At 43.6% G+C, this 25258-nt stretch overlaps 1 protein-coding gene across 1 annotated transcript; it reads left to right on the plus strand.

Annotated features, from left to right (window-relative positions):
* Positions 1 to 10: 10 nt before the first annotated feature.
* LOC129838506 (COMM domain-containing protein 1-like) lies at positions 11 to 23410 on the plus strand. Its single transcript, XM_055905514.1, has 3 exons — positions 11 to 268; positions 771 to 1058; positions 21918 to 23410. Exons 1-3 carry the CDS (start codon positions 14 to 16, stop codon positions 22023 to 22025), a joined length of 651 nt encoding a protein of 216 aa, XP_055761489.1. The 5' UTR covers positions 11 to 13; the 3' UTR covers positions 22026 to 23410.
* The last annotated feature ends 1848 nt before the right edge of the window (positions 23411 to 25258 follow it).

Below are 25258 nucleotides of genomic sequence, written 5' to 3' on the forward strand. Positions count from 1 at the left end.
TAATCAGCGATTGATGTGCGTGAGTATGGTAAGAAAAACAACTAATGAGCGGGCATACGCACAACAGGAGTCACGTGACATGTGGGGCTGCAACATGGCGGATGTTGAAACGTCGAAATCTTTGAACGGTTTACTGAATGGAATAGCACAAATAGTGTATTATAATAATGCTGAAATAACAGAGGAACTTTTGAAAAATGAACTTTATCCAGACTTAACGGAGGAGGAGTTTCGCGCGATGCATGAAAAGATGAAAGGTCTTTTAAAGGTACTGTCAACTTCTGCATTTTGAGGCTATTCTCACCTGATTCCTCTCGTGTTGATTGACAAGCGACATTATTATCGGGATAGGCTATAGGTAGCAAATAGATACATGTTTCAAATGCTCAACCTCGTTCTGCAGCCCATATGCTTGAAACCAGTTTCTCTATTGTCTTTCTTTAGCTGTCTGTACAATCTTACCAAAACAAAGCTTTCAGCTCAATCAGTTAATTCATTTTGTACTATACTGTACAAATGGCCTTGTAAATAAGTTGCTAGGATAGGGTGTGTGGATTCATTCATGTTGACAACAGTGGTTTCCTGTCACTAGATGGCAGCACTAGAACACCTGTGTAAACACATGTCAAGTTTCCCTTCCAATGTCCTTGATGTGGAGATGACATTGTCTACATTTCTATCTTGTCCAGGCCAAGATAATACAACTAGAAAAACGTCAACCTCTTTGTTAGACTAACAAATCTTTGCTTATTTTCTTCTCCCCCTCTCAGTCTATCGCCACTGCTAACATGGATCAGGCCCAGCTGGAAGCCTTCCTGACTGCCCAGACCAGGAAGCAGGGCACGGGGGGTGTGAGCGCCGAGCAGGCAGCCGCCCTCTCCCGGTTCTGGAAGAGCCACCGGGCCCGGGTGAGGGAGAGCCTGCTGGGCCAGAGCCGCTGGGAGCCCGGCCTGAAGGGCCTCACCTGGAGGGTGGACCTCCAGACCTCAGCCAGCAGAGGGGGGGGCGCTAACATTCCCGTGGCCCTGGTGGAGCTGGAACTGGGCAGGACTGGAGAGGTGAGAGGGGAAAGGGGAGTGGGAAGAGGAAGGGAGGGGGGCGCAAGAAGCCCACTCTTTAAAATACCAGTCACACTGGCCAGTCACACTGGCAATGTAATGTACAAGCACATTACATGGCTGCCTACAATTAGACCAGTGTTAAGTTTTGATTCCCCAGTTGTGCTTTCAGACATAGTACATTATGGAAATCAACAGGCTTTCTCATCTGGACTTGTTCCATAATGTGCCCCAGGTGGGTGGAGTTTGCACATTTTGATTTTAAACCATCTAATTAGTCTTAAAGTGAAATTGCCACCCGCCCGGGCCACCGGGTCATGCATAGTTGAACCTCTAAGAAATGTAATGTCAATATAATGTAGGAATATGCAAACTGAGGAAGCTGAAGAGCACATGTCATTCAGAACACATCAGTGACTTTGTACTCACCTTCCTCTTTCCTGCTTTAGCAGTATATTTATTACATGATCATAGTTCCAAATTGTTGTGTCTGATATACCAGCGCTACATATACAGTACTAGTCTGCCTCTCACCTGTTAGTCCTCAACCTAACATAATTGTGTGTTCCAAATGACACCCTATACCCTATTTAGCACACTACTTTTGGCCCTATGAGCCCTGGTCGAAAGTAGTGCACTATATAGGAAATGGAGTGCCATTTGGGATGCATCTATAGTTGAGGGTTGGGGACTATACTGGAATTTCGATAGTATCACTGTAACCCCATATCTCCCAATACATCTAAGAATGCTGGTATGACTTTTTAATGGCACGCTATAATTTTTTTTGTTGCAAAAGTGGTGTTCATTTTGGTCATCCCAAAAGCCTGGCCCTGTGTGTGCCTTTTTAAAAAAGTTTTTCCCCTGCCTCTATCATGTTATTGGCCAGCATTGTTGTGGAGAGCTCTAGCTTCAATCCTTTTAGTCTGGAATTAGCTGATGACACTAGTATCTTCTCGTCTTGGTATTAGTAGCAGGGAGAGTTCCAGGAAACAAAAAGTTTCACACTTATAGGTGCCAAAAGCATTGTCTTACGCCAGATGGACAATGCAACAATATTGCCTGCTGTTCGGTTGACAGACGAGCGTTGTGTAGGGGTGACGTCACCTGCCAGAAGACATTGGGCAATTCCCTGGTAACAGTGATGCTGAGAATCTGATTTTTCGCTTTAAAATGTATGTCAAACAAAAACCAATGATTGCAAAGTTAAACAAACCATAAAGAATGACGGTTTGTGTGTGAAAAATGAGTCTCAGCATCACTCTGTTACTGTGGAATTGCCCCAATGTAAGGTAAACACTGTTAGAATGTGAAAACGAGGGGGCCTAGTACTATAGTAAGTGAGACTACATTGCAGTGTAGGCACATCAGTCCCAGGGAATATGATTATTGTATCAATTCGTAAAAGAAAAGTACATTAGGTTTTTAGAGCTTTTTTTGCTCCTACTACAGATTTGTTTTCCAACCACCACACTCGCTATATTTAGTTGATTATTATTATTATTATTATTATATCCATGATTGATTACAACACAGTGCATTATAAACAAGTATGATAATCTGCATCATCCCTACCAATAAACGTCCTTTTCTAGCCAGTAAATGTAACTGGCCAATAGGCTCATACTCCCATATCAAGATCATTCTAAATGCTTTAGGTTAGGATGCTGTGGGCTTTCATTTCATTTAATCTCTATGACTTGAAGGGTTTAAATGACTTAGGCCTATTTCTTTATCCCATCTATAACCTATGTATCTATAAGCTATATATAGAATGATGCTAAATGTTGATTGGCTTTGGTTTGGTCATAGATCAGATGGAAAAATATTTTCCCTTGTTTGGTTTGTAAAGTCGCTATGGACGCCGCGGCCATGATGTCCACGTGGATATTCCGTATCTGAGAGGGGGAAAGTATTTTGAGGTGTGCGGCCCAAATGCCATCCTTTTCCCTATAGGGCATTACTTTTGACCAAAGGGAATAGGGTGCCATTTGGGACAGACTCCAAGTCAACTGACAGACCCCAGCTAAAGCAACCACCACGGAGGTTACAGGTCTGGGATCAGCTTGCCCCGCCCCTTTCCTCATCTTAATCACCAACGGCCAAAGCACCAAACAGTCTATTCCAGCTATAGGACGACATCTTATCTACATGACTGAGCTACATCCATTCTATGGTTGGTTGATTGGTGGGCTAGTTTGTCCCGCTAATGCTAATGCGTCTATAGCCGTGATTCTCTAGAGCGGGGTGGGCAACTCCAGTCCTCGAGGGCCTGATTGCTGTCACTTTTTCTCCATCCCTAGCAAACACAGCTGATTAAACACATTGCTTTCTAAACTGAAGATCATGATTAGGTGATTATTGGAGTCAGGTGTGTTAGCTGGGGCAAAACTGTCACTAATCAGGCCCTCAGGGACTGGAATTGCCCACCCCTGCTCCAGAGTCAACTGCTTGAAAAGGCTATACAGAACCTTTGCTTGTGAGGGTGCTCTAGAGCCAAAAGGGATCCCCCAGAAATATTGCACAGAAATGACCTAATTTAACAGCAAAATGTATATGAACCATACAGAATACAATCAAGACATTTCAAATGGCTTCCTGTTTCTTTTGCATGTCTCATCTTCAAATGGACCGGAGTGGCCCACTTTCCTTCAACACATAGGCCTATTTACTCTGAATCGGTAGCTCCCTGTAGACTTGAGCTAAAATGGAGCATAGCATCCGCTCCCACTTATTTCAATAAACTTGGATAGCCTAATAATGGGCTGGGTGGAGTCTGCTCCGTTCCCAATGGAGCTTCAGCTTTTATCTGGGATCAAAAACATGTTCCAATCTGACCCCATCACTTCCTTGCTGTAACCACAACCATTGAGCCTTTTCATGGATACTAAAGCAGATTCAAAGCCGATGAAAACAATTTGTACTAGGGTGAACAGAAGTGGTCTGTTGACATTTTGATTTGCCAGTGGGAGACTCTTTTTCATTCGCGAGAACTTTAACCAAGAATTCCAGTGCGTGTACAGACCATTGGTAGTCTGTGTAGAGTAAGATTAACAAGGTCACATGCAATTTTTCTACAGGTTAGTCACCCCTCACCTATAAAACTAACAGTAGCATGAGTCTGAATTATGCAGTATAGGTTTTCTGATAAGGAGGCCAATTTGGTTCTGTAACACTTTGTAATTGGGTCAGTAACCAAAAGATTGCTGGGTCGAATCCCTGAGCTGACAGGGTACAAATCTGTCATTCTGCCCTTGAGCAAAGCAGTCAACCCACTGTTCCCCAGGCGCCGAAGACGTGGATGTCGATAGGCAGCCCTCCGGACATCTCTGATTCAGAGGGGTTGGGTTAAATGCGGAAGTTGTACATTCAGTTGTACAACTGACTAGGTATCCGCCTTTCCCTTTATCATTTGCCCAGTGATTGTGGTTAAAAAAAAGCCTATATCCTACCTACACATACTATTCTCTGCAACTGACAGTTTATCAGGTGCTGTGAAATAGTAAAGTAATTCTGTTGGTTTTGGGGGAAATCCCCTAAAGTAGTTGTTCAATGGATCTATTTACTTAGCTGAGGGAAGCTAAGTAAATAGCACCACTGATGGCTGTGCTCTCCCCTTTGAGGATGACCACAGTACATGCTGTACATTCTATTGAATTCTCAGAGCTCCAGTGCTAAACCGTCTCTTTGTGCTGTATGAGGGTGTAGTTTCCACATCTTTACATTTCATATAGCACATGTTCCTGTTCTGTAGGCACGAAACGTTATGAAACATTTCAAAATGGAGGTGCTACAGGATCTTGTCCAATAAGAACACACATTTGTTTCTCCCGTTGTAAAACGTTTTGTCCTACTGAACACCATTAACTAAGCCCATCCAGATGTTGGTCTTGACTTTTCATCCGGATGACAGCCTAAGCCTTAGTTCTCCTACTGTAAGTGCATTACATTTGACAGACTGTGTTTTGCACCAGTGATCCGTGGAATCGAGAGAGGAGCTCCCAGTTGATGTTTGATTTACAAGACAAGCTTTTACCAGCAGCGACCGAACCCAACCTCCATTAACTTGTGAAGTCAAAGACATAATGCACTAACAATATCAGCCGTCAGGCAGAAAGAATGTTGACTGAATCCTTATGACCAAATTGTTTTTGTCAAAAGGGAAGGTGTGTGCCAAGTGAAGAAATATGATAGGTATGAGGCATACCAATTCCTGACTATAGATGAGAGCTGGCATGTGATATTAAGTGTCTTTTAATTGGAGGGTGGAGAGTCAAGACATGGAAAGTAGAGGAGGATGATTGCTTATTACACCGTCTCCCTGTCCTATTTTCTCAGGATGCTGGCTTAACTGTTCCTACATGTCAATGTGTTTAACTACATGTCAATCATTGGCGAACATAGAAGGCATGACCAATTATTCTCTCCACACAGGTGATTTCTCAGAGGACTGCACAGTGAAATCTTAAATAAAAACATTGCCGCTTGTTTTCTTTCCCATCATTCTTCCGTTTTGTTGTCTCTCAATAACAGTAACGGAAGCACACTTGTATTCCCAGGGTATCCAGCCTGGTCTCATAGACTAGATGTAACATAGTAAATGTAAATCCGTCCCACTCAAATTAGTATGGATACATAAGACCGAAGGTTCCTGAAGGCAAAAACGAAAGTAGGATGGGCGTAGAAGGTGAACGTCTAGCAAGTCAAAGGTTGTGAGTTCGAATCTCATCATGGACAATTTTAGCTAATTAGCAACTTTTCAACTACTTGATACTTTGCAACTACTTAGCATGTTAGCTAACCCTTCCCCTAAACCTAACATTAACCCTTACCCTACCCTTTAACCCAACTCCTAAACTTAACCCTAACCCCTAGCCTAGCTAACGTGAGCCAGCTAGCTAATGTTAGCCACCTTTCTAGAATTCGTAACATGTCATATGTTTTGCAAATTTGTAACATAATACGAATTGTAATTTGTAACATATCATACGAAGTGGGTAATGGATACCCACAAATGAATACGTAACATATCATACAAAATGGAGTGTCAGATTTACATACAGAATAATAAGAAATGCTCTGAGACCAGGTTGGGGTATCATATCTCACGATAGGCCCCGGCTCTGTTTTGGCTAGCACTCTTATTATCTCATATATTATTGTTTTTCCAGTAAATAAATGCATTAGCGTGCCGCACGATCCTGAGCGTGGCCCTTTGAGTGTATTAAATGAGTTCTCTAATATATGATGACGGATCCGGTAGACTCATAGGTGTCTCCAATACTAAAGAGAGGAATGGGTGTAGCAACAGTGAGTCAGCATTCTAACTCTGTGTGCATCCCAAATGGCCCTATATTCCCTAAATAGTGCACTACTTTTGATCAGAGCCTATGGAACTCAAAAATAGTGCACTATATAGAGAATAGATTGCCATGACCTTGAGACGCAGCCCAACTTGTGAAACTACTGTATTCAGACCTAAGGAGTGGTTGGTGGTTATTGGTTATGCACACAATGGGGATGGGAGATAGATTGGATAGGACTACAGTTGTCTGCCGGTTGACCTGTAGTGTGTCTAAAATGACAGTTTGTATTCAGTGTCTTCTATGAGTCCTTTTGTATTACAGATTTTAAAGTTGCCTGTCAGTGTTTAGCAAACCATTGTCTCGGTTAATTGTGCCAGGTATGCTGTGTAGGCCTATAAAGCATATCATTCAGTTTGTGCTGTTAACAGTGTGTAGGCAAGACATAAACACATGCATACTGTTAATGCTCCCTCAAAGAGAACTTAAAAACACTGAGTGCATCGATGGTCTGCAACGTAGTTCATTCTCAATGCATTTTCCCTCCGCACATGGCTAGCTTAACAGCCCATACACTATCGTTCAAAAGTTTGGGGTTACTTAGAAATGTCCTTGTTTTTGCAAGATGAGCACATTTTTGTCCATTGAAATAACATCCAATTGATCAGAAATACAGTGTAGACATTGTTCATGTTGTAAATGACTGGCTATTCCTGGCTAACGTCTCTGTCCCGAAGCAAGCGCCAGTTAGCCTGGAGCTAGCCTTGAGCTAGGCCCATCTCCTGGCTAGCCAAAGAGGTCCACCAGCCAATTCTTGGGCTACAATACCGCTTTTGCCAATTAGCTTGGACCCTTAACTGCCGTCACGGAGCCCCGCCGATCCATCACGGCTGGTTTACCGACGTAACCGTCCGAGGTGGTTTCAACAGGCTCTTGTTGAAGAAAACCATTAAGGAGAACTCAGCATTGAATATAGATCGGTTTAGTTGCTAGGCTGAAGTAGCAAGGACATGCACATTAAGAGAAGATGACACCCAGGCCATATGACACCCAGGCTATACTCTATTTTTGAAAGAGTACATTAACCAAGACCACACGTATATTTATGACAGCTGGACACTATGGTCAGCAGGATACAGAAAGAAAGATGGAAGCAAGATAACTGATGACTAACACGTAAAACATAAGCATGCAATGCATAGATTATTTTAGGACATGAAGAGGGTACTGTCATCAATATAACCTAACCAAAAGCAGATATAAGCAGATATATGAGCTGAAAAGATAATCATAGAGAAAAGTCAAGGGAAGCTATTTTTATATAGAGGGAGGGGACTCTATATGTTATGCAAAGACAGAATCCTATAAAGACAGGACTCTGTGATATGAGAATTTAGTATTTTTCCATGGAAGGGCTCGGCTTTGCTACTTTGTATTAAAGTCTCTATTGAATCCACAAGTTCTTGTAAGAGTGTTATATTTCTGAGACGATTCTCCACGACACTCTTCCATTGCGACTTTGCCGGAAGCCCATCTGCTAGCCCCGTGTCTCCAGCTCGCATAGCGTAGCAGCGACTACGGAATTGGCTCCCTGACTCATCTAGTACTACTCATTGGACCCTATGATCACTTGGCTACACATACCACTCCCTAATGTCAATATGCCTTGTCTATTGCTGTTTTGGTTAGTGATTATCTTATTTCACTGTAGAGCCCCTAGCCCTGCCCAATATGCCTTAGATAGACCTTTTGTTCAGCCCCCCACACATGCAGTGACCTCCCCTGGCTTAACTGGTGCCTCTAGAGACAAAACCTCTCATCGTCACTCAATGCTTAGGTTTACCTCCACTGTACTCACATCCTACCATACCCTTGTCTGTACATTATGCCTTGAAACTATTCTGCCTCACCCAGAAATCTGCTCCTTTTACTCTCTGTTCCGAACGCACTACACAACCAGTTCTTATAGCCTTTAGCCATACCCTTATCCTACTCCTCCTCTGTTCCTCTGGTGATGTAGAGGTTAACCCAGGCCCTGTAGCCTCCAGCACCACTCCCATTCCCCAGGCACTTTCATTTGTTGACTTCTGTAACCGTAAAAGACTTTGTTTCATGCATGTTAACATTAGAAGCCTCCTCCCTAAGTTTGTTTTATTCACTGCTTTAGAACACTCCGCCAACCCTGATGTCATAGCCGTGTCTGAATCATGGCTTAGTAAGGCCAACAAAGATCCTGACATTTCCATCCCTAACTATAACAGTTTCCAAAAAAATAGAACAGCCAAAAGAGGTGGAGTTAGCTTGCAGAGTTATGTCATACTATCCAGGTCTGTGCCCAAACAATTCGAGCTTCCACTTTTAAAAAATTCTCTAAACCGTTGCCACGTGTTATAGACCCCCTTCAGCCACCAGCTGTGTCCTGGACACCATAGATGGGGGGGGGGGCAATCAATTCACATATCTTCAGAGTTCGTACTGTTACATGACCTAAACTGGGATCTAAGCTAGATGCCCTCAATCTCACACAAATTATTAAGGCACCTACCAGGTACAACCCTAAATCTGTAACCATGGGCACCCTCTTAGACATTATCCTGACCAACTTGCCCTCTAAATGCACCTCTGCTGTCTTCAACCAGGATCTCAGAGATCATTGACTGCGTGCACAATGGGTCCGCGGTCAAATGACCACCCCTCATAACTGTCACACGCTCCCTAAAACACTTCAGTGAGCCGGCCTTTCTAATCGACCTGGCCCGGGTATCCTGGAAGGATATTGACCTCAGAACTAAGTAGAACTAAGAACAGATACAGCCCTTGGTTCACCCCAGACTTGACTGCCCTTGACCAGCACAAAAACATCCTGTTGCGTTCTGCATTAGCATCGAATAGCCCCCGCAATATGCAACTTGTCAGGAACCAATATATTCAGTCAGTTAGGAAAGCTAAGGCTAGCTTTTTCAAACAGAAATTTGCATCCTGTAGCACTAATTCCAAAAGGTTTTGGGACACTGTAAAGTCCATGGACAATAAGAGCACCTCCTCCCAGCTGCCCACTGCACTGAGGCTAGGAAACACTGTCACCACCGATAATCTATGATAATCGATCGTTTCAATAAGAACCTACCCCGGCCAACAGCTCACAACCCCCTGCAGCAACTTGCCCAAGTCCCCCCCCCTGCTTCTCCTTCACCCAAGTCCAGACAGCTGATATTCTGGAAGAGCTGCAAAATCTGGATCCCTACAAATCAGCTGGGCTAGACAATCTGGACCCTCTGTTTCTAAAATTATCCACCGAAATTGTTAGAACCTCTATTACTAGCCTGTTTAACCTCTCGTTCGTATCGTCTGAGATCCCCAAAGATTGGAAAGCTGTCGTGGACATCCCCCTCTTCAAAGGGGGAGACACTCTAGACCCAAACTGTTATAGACCTTTATCCATCCTGCCCTGGCTTTCTAAAATCTTTGAAAGCCAAGTTAACAAACAGATCACCAACCATTTCGAATCCCACCGTACCTTCTCCACTATGCAACCTGGTTTCCGAGCTGGTCATGGGCACACCTCAGCCACGATCAAGGTCCTAAACGATATCATAACCGCCATTGATAAAATACCGTACTGTGCAGCCGTCTTCATCGACCTGGCCAAGGCTTTCGACTCTGTCAATCACGCATTCTTATCGGCAGACTCAATAGCCTTGATTTCTCAAATGACTGCCTCGCCTGGTTGACCAACTACTTCTCAGAGTTCAGTGTCTCAAATCGAATGGCCTGTTGTCCAGACCTCTGGCAGTCTCTATGGGGGTGCCACAGGGTTCAATTCTCGGGCCGACTCTTTTCTCTGTATATATCAATGATGTCCCTCTTGCTGCTGGTGATTCTCTGATCCACCTCTACGCAGACGACACCATTCTGTATACATCTGTCCCTTCTTTGGACACTGTGTTAACAAACCTCCAAACACACTTCAATGCCTTACAACACTCCTTCCGTGGCCAACAACTGCTCTTAAATGCAAGTAAAACTAAATGCATGCTCTTCAACCGATTGCTGCCCGCACCCGCCCGCCCGACTAGCATCACTACTCTGGACAGTTCTGACTTAGAATATGTGGACAACTACAAATACCTAGGTGTCTGGTTAGACTGTAAACTCTCCTTCCAGACTCACATTAAGCATCTCCATTCCAAAATCGAATCTAGAATCGGCCTCCTATTTCGCAACAAAGCCTCCTTCACTCATGCTGCCAAACATACGCTCGTAAAACTGACTATCCTACTGATCCTTGACTTCGGCGATGTCATTTTACAAAATAGCCCCCAACACTCTACTCAGCAAACTGGATGTAGTCTATCACAGTGCCATCCGTTTTGTCACCAAAGCCCCATATACAACCCACCACTGCGATCTGTATGCTCTCGTTGGCTGGCCCTCACTACATATTCGTCACCAAACCCACTGGCTCCAGGTCATCTAGAAGTCTTTGATATGTAAAGCCCCGCCTTATCTCAGCTCACTGGTCACCATAGCATCACCCACCCGTAGCATGCGCTCCAGCAGGTATATTTCACTGGTCATCCCCAAAGCCAACACTTCTTTGGCCGCCTTTCCTTCCAGTTCTCTGCTGCCAATGACTGGAATGAATTGCAAAAATCACTAGAGCTGGAGTCTTATATCTCCCTCACTAACTTCAAGCATCAGCTGTCAGAGCAGCTTACCGATCACTGTACCTGTACACAGCCAATCTGTAAATAGCACACCCAACTACCTCATCCCCATATTGTTATGTATCCTCTTTGCTTTTTTGCACCCCAGTATCTCTACTTGCACATCATCTGCACATCTATCACTCCAGTGTTAATGCTAAATTGTAATTATCTATTTATTTCCTTACCCCCCCTACTATTCTACATTTGCACACACTGTCATAGATTTTTCTATTGTTTTATTGACTGTACGTTTGTTTGTAAATCTGTTTTTGTCGCACTGCTTTGCTTTATCTTGGCCAGGTCGCAGTTGTAAATGAGAACTTGTTCTCAACTGCCTACCTGGTTAAATAAAGGTGAAATTAAAAAACAGTGAAGAGGCGACTCCGGGATGCTGGCCTTCTAGGCGGAGTTGCAAAGAAAAAGCCATATCTGACTGGCCAATAAAAAGAAAAGATTAAGATGGGCAAAATAACAGACACTGGACAGAGGAACTCTACCTAGAAGGCCAGCATCCTGGAGTCGTCTCTTCACGGTTGACGTTGAGACTGGTGTTTTGTGGGTACTATTTAATGAAGCTGCCAGGTGAGGACTTGTCATGTGTCTGTTTTTCAAACTAGACACTCTAATGTATTTGTCCTCTTGCTCAGTTGTGCACCGGGGCCTCGCATGGACTAGCCTTCATTTCTCAGAACAAGAATAGACTGACAAGTTTCAGAAGAAAGTTCTTGTTTCTAGCCATTTTGAGCCTGTAATCGAACCCACAAATGCTGATGCTCCAGATACTCAACTAGTCTAAAGAAGGACAGTTTTGTTTCTTTAATCAGCACAACCATTTTCAGCTGTGCTAACATAATTGCGAAAGGGTTTTCTAATGATCAATTAGCCTTTTTAAAATTATAAACTTGGATTAGCTAACACAACGTGCCATTGGAACACAGGAGTGATGGTTGCTAATAATTGGCCTCTGTACGCCTATGTAGATATTCCATTTAAAAAATCAGCCATTTACAGCGGCAATAGTCATTTACAACAATAAATGTCTACACTGTATTTCTGATCAATTTGATGTTATTTTAATGGACTTTTTTTGTTGTTTTCTTTCATAAACAAGAACATTTCTAAGTGACCCCAAACTTTTGAACGGTAGTTTACTTAACCAAACAGGATAAACACTTATCATTCAACATACAGTATCAGTAATATCTTCACTAGTTACCAAACAGGACCTACCTGATTTTTTCCAATAAGAAATGCTTGTTTTTGTTGCAAAACATTTGCTACGTTGTGCACTAATGAATATACACCCCTGGTTACCTGTGTTTTGTCATGTCCAGCCCGAACGGGCATGTGGCACTGTGTGGATGTGGGTTACTGTGGGGTCAAGCCCATTGAGAACGTGTACAGGTGATCGGTTGCCGGTGCAACTGGTGTCAGCAGTCGCTCCGGTGTCTGAGGCAGTTGGGGCTGGCCTGCTTCATTGCCAATGGCACTGCTGGGCAGGGCTTTTGGGCCCCATGAAAAGATATCACATTGGGCCCCACCACCACAGGCCACACCAACCCTGCTGTAACCACACACCTCCACAACCCAATCAACCCACTCAAAGATTTAAATAATTATACCTTTGCAGCCTTGCAACTCTCTTGTAGTCCAATATTTACTGACAGTGAGCTGTGAAAATATAACACTGTGCAGACATGCATGCAACATTCTGCATACAGTGGAATTCACTATTTGATGCAAGACTGATACCCTCTATAAGAAATGTGCTGAAGGCCATCTTTTACAGTCTAAATGTAATTTTAATGGTAAGTTTATTGAATGGAAAATTATTTTAACATTAATGAATGACTTAAAATAAATATAACTTAAATATACATTAACCTCTTCAATTAACATTAACATTATCTATAGAATTATATAACAAACAAAATAATAAAATCAGCAGCAGATTTTTGAACTAAGTATACATACCAACTAGAAAATAAGCAGCTGTAAAAGTGGAAATGGAAAACAAAATGGAAATGAAAAGGCCTGATGGTGTCGCTAGAGGAAAGGTCATGGTCACCAAATCAATAGGTTTCTTCCACTTGGGGTCTTGATTGTGCACAACAAATTTTTATGGCAATCCAGCCATTACTTTGAGATATCTTGTTCTCAGCCTGTGGGCATTATGTGTGTAGTGATCCAATATCCATAGCCATGCCATTTAACAGTTATCACTTTACCTTGCTCAGCCTTACTCACCAAGAGCCCAGTGCTGAGCCTTCTTGCTAGCAAAGTCACCGATCAAGTCTTTGAAGTCCAGCTCTCTAGCTAACAGACTTTCAATGGACAGCATGGCAAGACTGCAAAGCCTGTCCTGGGACATAGTGGACCTCAAATAGTTCAAATAAAAATCAGTTTTAGCTTACTGAAAGCTCTCTTGCCACCAGCAACAGTCACAGGCGGTGTGCAAAATATACGTAAAGCAATGCACACTTCTCCAAAAATGCTTTGCAGCTGCATCTTACAAATTGCATTCAAGAGACCAAGACGGGACAAGTTAGGGGGGAAAGTGGCAGCATATACAGCGTTCAGGTGTCTTACTTCATTTTGAAACTCAGGTGTAAGATCTCTGAATACTTCATGATCAGTGGTTGGCACACAGAAGGGACTTTATCCTCACTAATCTGCCCAACCTTCAGAACAGCAGAAAATTATTCTACAATTTTTGCAGTGGTGTGGAACCTAGTGTCTAAGTCACTTATGATGACGTCCATGGCAGTAAAAAAACTGTGTTCTGAAACACCATTGCTGCACTGTCCTGAGCTGTCTCTTCTTGAGAGGTCTCATCATGGAATCTCTTCCTTTTCCTCTGGCGGCTGTGTTTCTTGCTAAATTAAGGTGCAACAGCCATTTGCATAGCAATCACTGTTGCCTTAGACAGGAGAAACTCCCATCATCTTAAGGGACGGCAGGTAGCCTAGAGCGTTGGGCCAGTAACCGAAAGGTTGCTAGATCAAATCCCTGAGCTGACAAGGTAAAAATCTGTCGTTCTGCCCTCATTGTAAATAAAAATGTGTTCTTAACTGACTTGCAAATAAGAATTTGTTCTTAACTGAATTGCCTAGTTAAATAAAATAAAATATGTAAATATATAAACTGCTCAAAAAAATAAAGGGAACACTTAAACAACACAATGTAACTCCAAGTCAATCACACTTCCGTGAAATCAAACTGTCCACTTAGGAAGCAACACTGATTGACAATAAATTTCACATTTTTTATTTTTTATTTCACCTTTATTTAACCAGGTAGGCTAGTTGAGAACAAGTTCTCATTTGCAACTGCGACCTGGCCAAGATAAAGCATAGCAGTGTGAACAGACAACAACACAGAGTTACACATGGAGTAAACAATAAACAGTCAATAACATGGTAGAAAAAAGAGAATCTATATACAATGTGTGCAAAAGGCATGAGGTAGGCAATAAATCGAGTAATTACAATTTAGCAGATTAACACTGGAGTGATAAATCATCAGATGATCATGTGCAAGAAGAGATACTGGTGTGCAAAAGAGCAGAAAAGTAAATAAATAAAAGCAGTATGGGGGGTGAGGTAGGTAAATTGGGTGGGTAGTTTACAGATGGACTATGTACAGCTGCAGCGATCGGTTAGCTGCTCGGATAGCAGATTTTTAAAGTTGTTGAGGGAGATAAAAGTCTTCAACTTCAGAGATTTTTGCAATTCGTTCCAGTCGCAGGCAGCAGAGAACTGGAAGGAAAGGCGTCCAAATGAGGTTTTGGCTTTAGGGATGATCAGTGAGATACACCTGCTGGAGCACGTGCTACGGGTGGGTGTAGCCATCGTGACCAGTGAACTGAGATAAGGCGGCACTTTACCTAGCATAGCCTTGTAGATGACCTGGAGCCAGTGGGTCTGACGACGAACATGTAGCGAGGGCCAGCCGACTAGGGCATACAGGTCGCAGTGGTGGGTCGTATAAGGTGCTTTAGTAACAAAACGGATGGCACTGTGATAAACTGCATCCAGTTTTCTGAGTAGAGTATTGGAAGCTATTTTGTATATGACATCGCCGAAGTCGAGGATCGGTAGGATAGTCAGTTTTACTAGGGTAAGTTTGGCGGCGTGAGTGAAGGAGGCTTTGTTGCGGAATAGAAAGCCGACTCTAGATTTGATTTTGGATTGGAGATGTTTGATATGAGTCTGGAAGGAGAGTTTACAGTCTAGCCATACACCTAGGTATTTATAGATGTCCACATATTCTAGGTCGGAACCGTCCAGGGTGGTGATGCTAGTCGGGCGTGCGGGTGCAGGCAGCGAACGGTTGAAAAGCATGCATTTGGTTTTACTAGCGTTTAAGAGCAGTTGGAGGCCACGGAAGGAGTGTTGTATGGCATTGAAGCTCGTTTGGAGGTTAGATAGCACAGTGTCCAAGGAAGGGCCGGAAGTATACAGAATGGTGTCGTCTGCGTAGAGGTGGATCAGGGAATCGCCCGCAGCAAGAGCAACATCATTGATGTATACAGAGAAAAGAGTCGGCCCGAGAATTGAACCCTGTGGTACCCCCATAGAGACTGCCAGAGGACCGGACAACATGCCCTCCGATTTGACACACTGAACTCTGTCTGCAAAGTAGTTGGTGAACCAGGCAAGGCAGTCATTAGAAAAACCGAGGCTACTGAGTCTGCCGATAAGAATATGGTGATTGACAGAGTCGAAAGCCTTGGCCAGGTCGATGAAGACGGCTGCACAGTAATGTCTTTTATCGATGGCGGTTATGACATGGTTTAGTACCTTGAGCGTGGCTGAGGTGCACCCGTGACCGGCTCGGAAACCGGATTGCACAGCGGAGAAGGTACGGTGGGATTCGAGATGGTCAGTGATCTGTTTGTTGACTTGGCTTTCGAAGACCTTAGATAGGCAGGGCAGGATGGATATAGGTCTGTAACAGTTTGGGTCCAGGGTGTCTCCCCCTTTGAAGAGGGGGATGACCGCAGCAGCTTTCCAATCCTTGGGGATCTCAGATGATACGAAGGAGAGGTTGAACAGGCTGGTAATAGGGGGTGCGACAATGGCGGCGGACAGTTTCAGAAATTGGGGGTCCAGATTGTCAAGCCCAGCTGATTTGTATGGGTCCAGGTTTTCCAGCTCTTTCAGAACATCTGCTATCTGGATATGGGTAAAGGAGAAGCTGGGGAGGCTTGGGCGAGTAGCAGCGGGGGGGGGCGGGGTTGTTGGTCAAGGTTGGAGTCGCCAGGAGGAAGGCATGGCCAGCCATTGAGAAATGTTTGTTGAAGTTTTCGATTATCACGGACTTATCAGTGGTGACCGTGTTACCTAGCCTCAGTGAAGTGGGCAGCTGGGAGGAGGTGCTCTTGTTTTCCATGGACTTTACAGTATCCCAGAACTTTTTGGAGTTAGAGCTACAGGATGCAAATTTCTGCTTGAAAAAGCTGGCCTTTGCTTTCCTGACTGACTGCGTGTATTGGTTCCTGACTTCCCTGAACAGTTGCATATCGCGGGGGCTCTTCGATGCTATTGCAGTTCGCCACAGGATGTTTTTGTGCTGGTCGAGGGCAGTCAGGTCTGGAGTGAACCAAGGGCTATATCTGTTCTTGGTTCTGCATTTTTTTGAACGGAGCATGCTTGTCTAATATGGTGAGGAAGTAACTTTTAAAGAATGACCAGGCATCCTCAACTGACGGGATGAGGTCAATATCCTTCCAGGGTACCCGGGCCAGGTCGATTAGAAAGGCCTGCTCGCAGAAGTGTTTTAGGGAGCGTTTGACAGTGATGAGGGGTGGTCGTTTGGCCGCGGACCCGTGGCGGATACAGGCAATGAGGCAGTGATCGCTGAGATCTTGATTGAAGACAGCAGAGGTGTATTTGGAGGGCAAGTTGGTCAGGATAATGTCTATTAGGGTGCCCATGTTTACGGATTTAGGGTTGTACCTGGTGGGTTCCTTGGTTCCTTGATGATTTGAGTGAGATTGAGGGCATCAAGCTTAGATTGTAGGACTGCCGGGGTGTTAAGCATATCCCAGTTTAGGTCACCTAACAGAACAAACTCTGAAGCATTCAATTCACAGATGGTGTCCAGGGCACAGCTGGGAGCTGAGGGGGGTCGGTAGCAGCGGCAACAGTGAGAGACTTATTTCTGGAGAGATTAATTTTTAAAATTAGAAGTTCGAACTGTTTGGGCATAGACCTGGAAAGTATGACAGAACTTTGCAGGCTATCTCTGCAGTAGATTGCAACTCCTCCCCCTTTGGCAGTTCTATCTTGACGGAAAGTGTTATAGTTGGGTATGGAAATCTCAGAATTTTTGGTGGCCTTCCTAAGCCAGGATTCGGAAACGGCAAGGACATCAGGGTTGGCAGAGTGTACTAAAGCGGTGAGTAAGGCAAACTTAGGGAGGAGGCTTGGGAGGTGGCCTGCTGGAGGTCATTTTGCAGGGCTCTGGCAGTGCACCTCCTTGCACTAAGGTGGAGGTACCGGTCCTGCTGCTGGGTTGTTGCCCTCCTACGGCCTCCTCCACGTCTCCTGATCTACTGGCCTGTCTCCTGGTAGCGCCTGCATGCTCTGGACACTACGCTGACAGACACAGCAAACCTTTTTGCCACAGTTCGCATTGATGTGCCATCCTGGATGAACTGCACTACCTGAGCCACTTGTGTGGGTTGTAGACTCCGTTTCATGCTACCACTAGAGTGAGAGCACCGCCAGCATTCAAAAGTGACCAAAACATCAGCCAGGAAGCTTAGGAACTGAGAAGTGGTCTGTGGTCACCACCTGCAGAATCACTCCTGTTTTGGGGGGTGTCTTGCTAGTTGCCTATAATTTCCACCTTTTGTCTATTCCATTTGCACAACAGCATGTGAAATTTATTGTCAATCAGTGTTGCTTTCTAAGTGGACAGTTTGATTTCACAGAAGTGTGATTGACTTGGAGTTACATTGTGTTGTTTAAGTGTTCCCTTTATTTTTTTGAGCAGTTTATGTTAGAGCCTGGATCTCTTCCTTTTTAAGGCTCTGATTTTGGCTGCCTCTGTGTCAAGTGAGATTTTTCCTGACTGGAGAATAACATTCCTGTCCTCAATGCCTAGCATTACCTGCAATTATGCCAACTGACATTGTCATTCAACACAATGCTGCTCACCTCCTTCTTCAGTTGGGAGTAGGGCTGGTTTTGGGGGGATGGGTTTGACAGGCCTGTTGAGCCTGATGCTGCATCTGTTGAGCCTGGGGCTGGGACAACTGATTTAGTATGAATAACTTGCTAAAAGTTTGCCTGCATTGATTAAATGTCGACTGAAAGAGGAGCGAAATGTAAACACTCAGAATTTTCTGTTTAGATATTAAGTAACTAATGTTAGGGGAGCAAAAGGTAGGCTATGGACTAAGCTTGCAGGTTAATTCCCACCACTCACGGACTACACCAACCTTCCTTTGTTAAAAGTTGGGTGACATACTGTCGCCCTTTCTTTCCTTTTGTTTTTGGAAGCCTGATTTTTCTTTATGAAACTAATACCTGATGCTCCACCGGGCACTCCTCACTCGGTTTGGGGGCAGGACGGAACCATTAGATGTAAATATAGGGGGGGGGGGGGGGGGTTGTGCAATACGGAGGCTCTCTGGATGTTTACTTTTTGCCGAAAAGAAAAAAAAAACGTTTTATTAGTACATTGTAAAAAAATATATTATATTAATGATATGTTAAAAAAAATATTAACCTATTTTCTAATTTTCAGTCACAGGCGCCACTATCCCCCCCATCCTCCCCATACGGCGCCCCTGCTGCTGGGGCTCCCATTTCCCTCAGATCTCCTAGTCTGCCACTCCCCTGGTACTGAGAATGAGGCTAGCAGAGCAGCACGCCCTTGAAGACAAGACACCACTTAGTTGAGGTCTCTACAGTGCTGTTGTATGAAAGGAGTTATTCATAAATTAAGTTGCTGTCACTATGGTGAAATTACTACCTTTTTTTCACCTGAAAGTAGAGTAAGGTTTTATTTTTTTTATTGAATATCCCGAAACATACAATATACTTGCAGTGAAGCCGCTCAACAACTACACCACACCAGTCATCCACCAGACTCCCATTCAAAGTGACACACACATCCAGGGTCAATGCCCTGCTCAAGGGCACATTGACCGATCTCACACCAGGCCAAAAAAAACATGAACGCGAACCCTCCAAGATCCCCCCCCCCCAATTCATTTAATTCCCCACCCCCAATGCACCAACAACCAAGAAAATGAACTAAAGAGGAAAAAGAAAAAGACAGAAGAAAACAGCAAACAACAATGCAAAAAAAACAACTAAAAAACAAAGGACATCAAGGACAACTACAATCATAACAGTAATGCCAACTGTATATGTTTGTGTGCATGCCTGGCACTATTCCATGTATGTGTGTGTGTTCTTGAATGTGTTTATTTGAATGAGTGTGTGTATATGCATGTGTACGAACACCTGCACGGCATCAGCCTCAGGCAAACCGGCATTAGCTGTAAAAACACTGCCCCTCAGTGTCAGTAGAGGAAGATTAGGATTGAGGTGTGCCTCATATGGTACTTAGTTGACAATTTAGTAGGCTAAACAAGTTGGCTAAACAGTCAATTAATGGCCATATTTTTATTTATTTTATTCAACCTTTTATTTAACTAGGCAAGTCAGTTAAGAACAAATTCTTATTTACAATGACGGCCTACCCAGACCAAACCCGGACGATGCTGGGCCAATTGTGCTCCACCCCATGGGACTCCCAATCATGGCCGGATGTGATTCAGCCTGGATTCAAACCAGGGACTGTAGTGATGCCTCTTGCACTGAGATGCAGTGCGTTAGACCGCTGCACCACTCGGGAGTCTGTTTTAAGGCTAATGAGGAGCACTTATACAGTAACTGTTTTGCAGCCTAATAAAAGTAAATGATTATAGGTGTTCAGGGCTTTGTGTCCTTTGTCTGTGCAAGGAGATTACACAGAGTAACTGTATCTTAACTTGATCTATCAAGTACTACTCACTAAGCAACAATGTTTGTTTTATAGAGTTGAGTGACAGTTGAACAATGCACGTGGCATTCCATTAAGCTGAGCTATACGAGGTGGACGGACAACTTCAAGAGGGTCCTCTCTCTCTCGCCATCCGAAATGAACACTGAATCGTCCCGGGCAACAGACACGCTTCAAACCCTGTGCTTCAAACAAACAAATGACGAGGGAAAGAAATAAGGCAGCGGTAACCAGGCAACCATTCTTTGAGAGGTGATGGGGCCCTGTGTAGTGATGTCCACTCTCGGGAACAAACGGACTAACAAAGACATGGACAGATGGAAGGTCTTGTGTCCTATTGTGGCTACCCAGGGACATTCATTCATTTTTCAGTGGCATGTAATGAAGCCGCTACATATCATAGAAATTGAGTAGATCGGCCAATCACACGATCTGCACATGGTCTGTGTACGCTGCAACTCATTTGAAAATATATTCCGACTCAAGTATGCCAGCAATCAACTTTTCAAGACGTTTAACTTTCAAAATACTGAAATACAGCCGTTATGATGCAAGTTATAATTTTGAAAACTTGATTGCTGACATACAATCCATTTTGGGACTATATCAACCATGGGCTAGTGAAACATACCAAAATGTAGTTTTTGGGGTGGATTTTTCCTTTAAAGGCAGGTGCTATAGTTGCTCTCCTGGCTTTACTACACTGTTCTGGGATCAGCTTCCATATTCTAATCATATCTGTGACCATTATGAGTTAAACATGATGCCACAAAACATGTTAAGACTCAAAAGTAGCTCTTCAAGCGGTATGGATGTCCTTGGACAGTCAGCTGTTGTTTTTTTTGAGGTCTTCTCCTCCTTTTCCCTCATTTGTCCTTCATCCCCTGTTCCCGTCGTCATCTCTCTTTTGATGGCACGCTGGTTAAAGGTCACATTCTCACTAGTGATATCGGAGGCTATTTTTGAAATGCCTCAGAGGCATGAGAGAATGAAAGTGAGTTTCTAGGGACCCTGCTATAAATGGGGAAAATTCAAATGACTGTGCTACAGGCAAAGTGTCGCTATATTTAGGCCAACTGTTGCCTTTTTATTTGTGTCAGTAATTAACACTAGCTGTACCTCTAGGTCATCTACCGCACGCACCACTTACAACAGTCTTCTGAAATCGTTGTCCACTGTATTAGTTTCTTGGTAACACATAAAAAAATTACTTTCTTGAATAAGCATTCCTTTATAAACCTTTATAAAAAAATAAAAAAATAATTAACTGTTTTTATTTCCATTAGTCCTTTTTAGTTTGTTGTCCGTTGGAAAGCGAAAGAACAAGTGTTTGGTCCTAACTGAATGTGTATGGACCACATCCTGGTTCTAGGCTCCATCTTTTCTGTTAACTTTCTGACCCCATTTTCAAACACACCTCTTCCTGTAGCACAGTGTTGAAATATGCTTTTTAAAAAGCTCAACGGATGTCAAACTGGCTTAGAGCTCAGGTCCCATCTTTAGCACCACTGCATAACAAAGTCTAGTTCTTACAGCTCTATGATGTCATACAGTGGATGTTTTATAGGAGTTTCCTAATCTGACCTTTGCTCCCGCTTTATGTGGCTGAGAGCTTGGACCTTAAAATAGGACTTGATGTGGGTAAAGGGTCCTGTTATCACAATGTTTCTGATGTCACGTCAGTTGAGCTACATCCCTCAACCCATCATCCATGAAGTAGGCTCTACTCCCTGTTGTCTTGGTCTTAATATACTCTCCCTATTTTCCCTTTGCCTTCTTTCCCTCCTTCCTTTCCCTCTTCTCCGTTCTCGTTTTCCTTCCAGGACTCAGACTTTGTGTGTCTGGAGTTTGACGAGGCGAAGGTGAACCAGGTGTTGAAGAAGATGGCAGAGATCCAGGAGAGCATCGACGCCATCGTACACCGCAGCTAGGGTCTACATTTCTGTGTGAAATAGGAGAGAAACGTCCCTGTTCTGTAAAAACAATAAGTGGTTTCCTGTCATTTCTTTTCATTCTATGACTTGGACAGAAAACATTAGCCTGCCATGTAGCAGACAGGAAAACTATGCATTATAGATGTATCTTTATACCTTATTTACTGTACACACTGGCTAGCTCATTTCTTACAGTAAGTCCTATCTGTTGAGTCTAACAAAGGGGATATTGTTCTATCACTGCTAGAGAAAACCTGCTGTTTTGTGGCTGGAAGACTTCTTTTCACGTACAGAACATACAGTACTGTTATGCTTGATTTACAATTAGTGCAATGTCCATTTTGTACATACCTGTTGCCATTCCAGACAGTGACGCATTGATATTTTCAGTTTAAGGCTAGTAAACCTAACATCCCCTTGCTTAATGTTGGGCAGACAACTTGTACGATATCGTTGTTCCCAAAGGAGCTGCTTCTTTCCACACTATTTCTAGCCCTTCAACATTCCGGCTGCCTGACCTGGCCTGAACTTTCCGTACTGGGCACAGACCAGGGGTGTAGGCTGTTCAGTGAGGTGAGACATTCACAATATTGCAAGTAGAAATAGAACTGAAAAGATTTGCTTTTCTACATGATAGACAAGCCTGTCTGTTGTACATGCAAAATAATGATCTGAATATGTTGTATGGTTGCACCCTCCTGGACGCCCACATGCTGTCTCAATTGGCCTAATGTCTTAAATATCCTTATTTTCTTGTCTCACTTATTTTGTATTGATTAGAAAGACTTTTGATTGTTGAAAAGCAAAATGATGGAGAGTATCTGGTCCTTTGAACTGTCAGTGATCATAAAAGAGAAAACAAACATTTATTCATCCATAGTGATGTCGTAAAGATGAATTTGTACAATAAAGGTTAGAGCTGGGACGATAAACCAAAAATGGTTGATACTGACCGAACCGATATTTATCTCCAACATTTTACTGATATTGATAATAACGATAAGTAGCCTTTACTAGAGGAATGCGTAGTTTTAAAAAATCAGTAAGTCTGCTAATATACGCTATTTCTAACTGGATAATTGATAGCTACAACATTCAAAGTAGTAGTCTTTAAGGGTAATACAAAATAAGTAACTGGTGCACATTCATGTTATCAATTCATTGTTCAGTTTGTCATTATCGTAAAAATTCAGTCAATTTATCGTGATTTGTCCATATCGCCCAGCTCTAATGAAATGTCATCTTGTTACCCCCATTTGCAGAATGGGATATCAACCCACACTTTGGATCAGGTGTTAAAATGTTTTATTAAACTGTAACAAAATGTATCAAAGCCTGCTTTTCATGTTGTCTTTGTAATGAATAAACCAAAGTTAAAGGACCCCCACACTTCTTTCTGTGTTGTCCGCATTCCAAGAACCATAGGTCTCCTCAGTATCTTTTTCTCCTCGATTCTTCCTGTTCAAAATCTGTACGGTAGCTATAGCATTACTGTTTGACAACCAAGCCGACTTGCACGGACTGGCACTTTTGCCTCTGAAGTGAGGAGGGGTGGCTGGCTTCCTGGCAGGGAAGAGAATGACACTCGAGGCTTTGATGAAGTGGGGGAAGTTGATTCATACACACCCTTTGCGTGACACCACCATTGACAGGGAGCTGACTGGGTCTGAGAGGACAGATACACCCACATAAGGACACACCCTCCTTGTAAAGTGATAGGACGATTTCAGGCCTTATCTTGGAGCAACTTTAATGCGGTTGTGTTGACATGATGATTGTGGTCACAAGGGACATTTTTTTACATTTTTTTTTTAATAGTCATTTAGCAGACGCTCTTATCCAGAGCGACTTACAGTAGAGTGCATACATTTTATTACATTTTTACATACTGAGACAAGGATATCCCTACCGGCCAAACCCTCCCTAACCCGGACGACGCTATGCCAATTGTGCGCCGCCCCACGGACCTCCCGGTTGTGGCCGGCTGCGACAGCCTGGGCGCGAACCCAACCCAGCCTGGGCGCGAACCCAGAGACTCTGGTGGCGCAGCTAGCACTGCGATGCAGTGCCCTAGACCACTGCGCCACCCGGGAGGGACGGTGATGAGACCAATAGGTCGGGAAGATTTTGTGGTTTACTCATCTGCCGTGAGCTGAGCTGATCTGTAGTCCCTATAACCCACTAGTCTTCTGGTGTACATTCACACCCTCTCGTCGTCAACTGAGTAACCAAAGTCAGATTTGAAATCCAGTCATCGGCAACTCCGTAACCTGAAGAGAAACCCAGCACCCTAGCCCAACGCCTCAGTCTGGAGGTGTCAGCCTTACATGTGACCTGGAGGTCCCATTTGACAATTGCATTAAACTGGATGTGGATTAGACAACAGACAGCTACAGGTCATACTGTAACATCTAGAACTCAATGTTGGTTTTATTTGGACGTTCACCAGAGTTCAAAATGGATTTGTTTTGTAACACTTTAATAATGAGTGGGCTTTGACTAAGGACTAGCGCAGGGGCGTGTGATGGTTTAGGCTTGAAAGTGCTCGCTGACGAAACCATGACTGCAGACTCCCCGCTTAAATCCCTGGGTGCCTCCCAAATGACATCCTATTTCAAATATAGTGCACTACATTTGACTAGGCCCATAGGGCTCTGGTCAAAAGTAGTGAACTGTGTAGGGAATAGGGTGCCATTTGGGACTCAGAGACATTCAATTACCAGTTATAAATAAGTCAGACTGAGTTTTAGTAATTATGGCATCGGTCCATGTTTACGACAGGCGATTTAAAGAAATTGACTTTCCAGCTAACCCAATTTTACCAGCCTGTAGTCATTCTTTTGTGTTTTGAGTCTGCCTTGTATCTAGAGGCAAGCAGCAAGGGTTCTGCCTCCCATGCGCGTTCCTCGTCTTTCATCGTGTTAGTGTATGTTAGATGGGGTCCACTGCATTAGCAGATAGTGGAGGACACCATGGTAACGGTGGTTGTTGTGGTTACTCAGAGCTCACCAATCTCATACGGCTTCCGGTCTGTCCAACTCCGATTAGTATGCAAAATGTGACAGCGTTAAATCTTATGCATCTTTTTGGCACCTGAACAACATGGATAACCCAAACATCTCGATGCAGCTGGCACCTAAGCACTACTGATTTCCTTGGAGAGGCACAGGAGCAGACAAGATGAGGATGCTTTTTCAATTTGACATGATCTCCTGATAGAGATAATTTTG

This window comes from Salvelinus fontinalis, chromosome 3, assembly GCF_029448725.1.
Source record: "Salvelinus fontinalis isolate EN_2023a chromosome 3, ASM2944872v1, whole genome shotgun sequence".
NCBI classification, from domain to species: Eukaryota; Metazoa; Chordata; class Actinopteri; order Salmoniformes; family Salmonidae; genus Salvelinus; species Salvelinus fontinalis.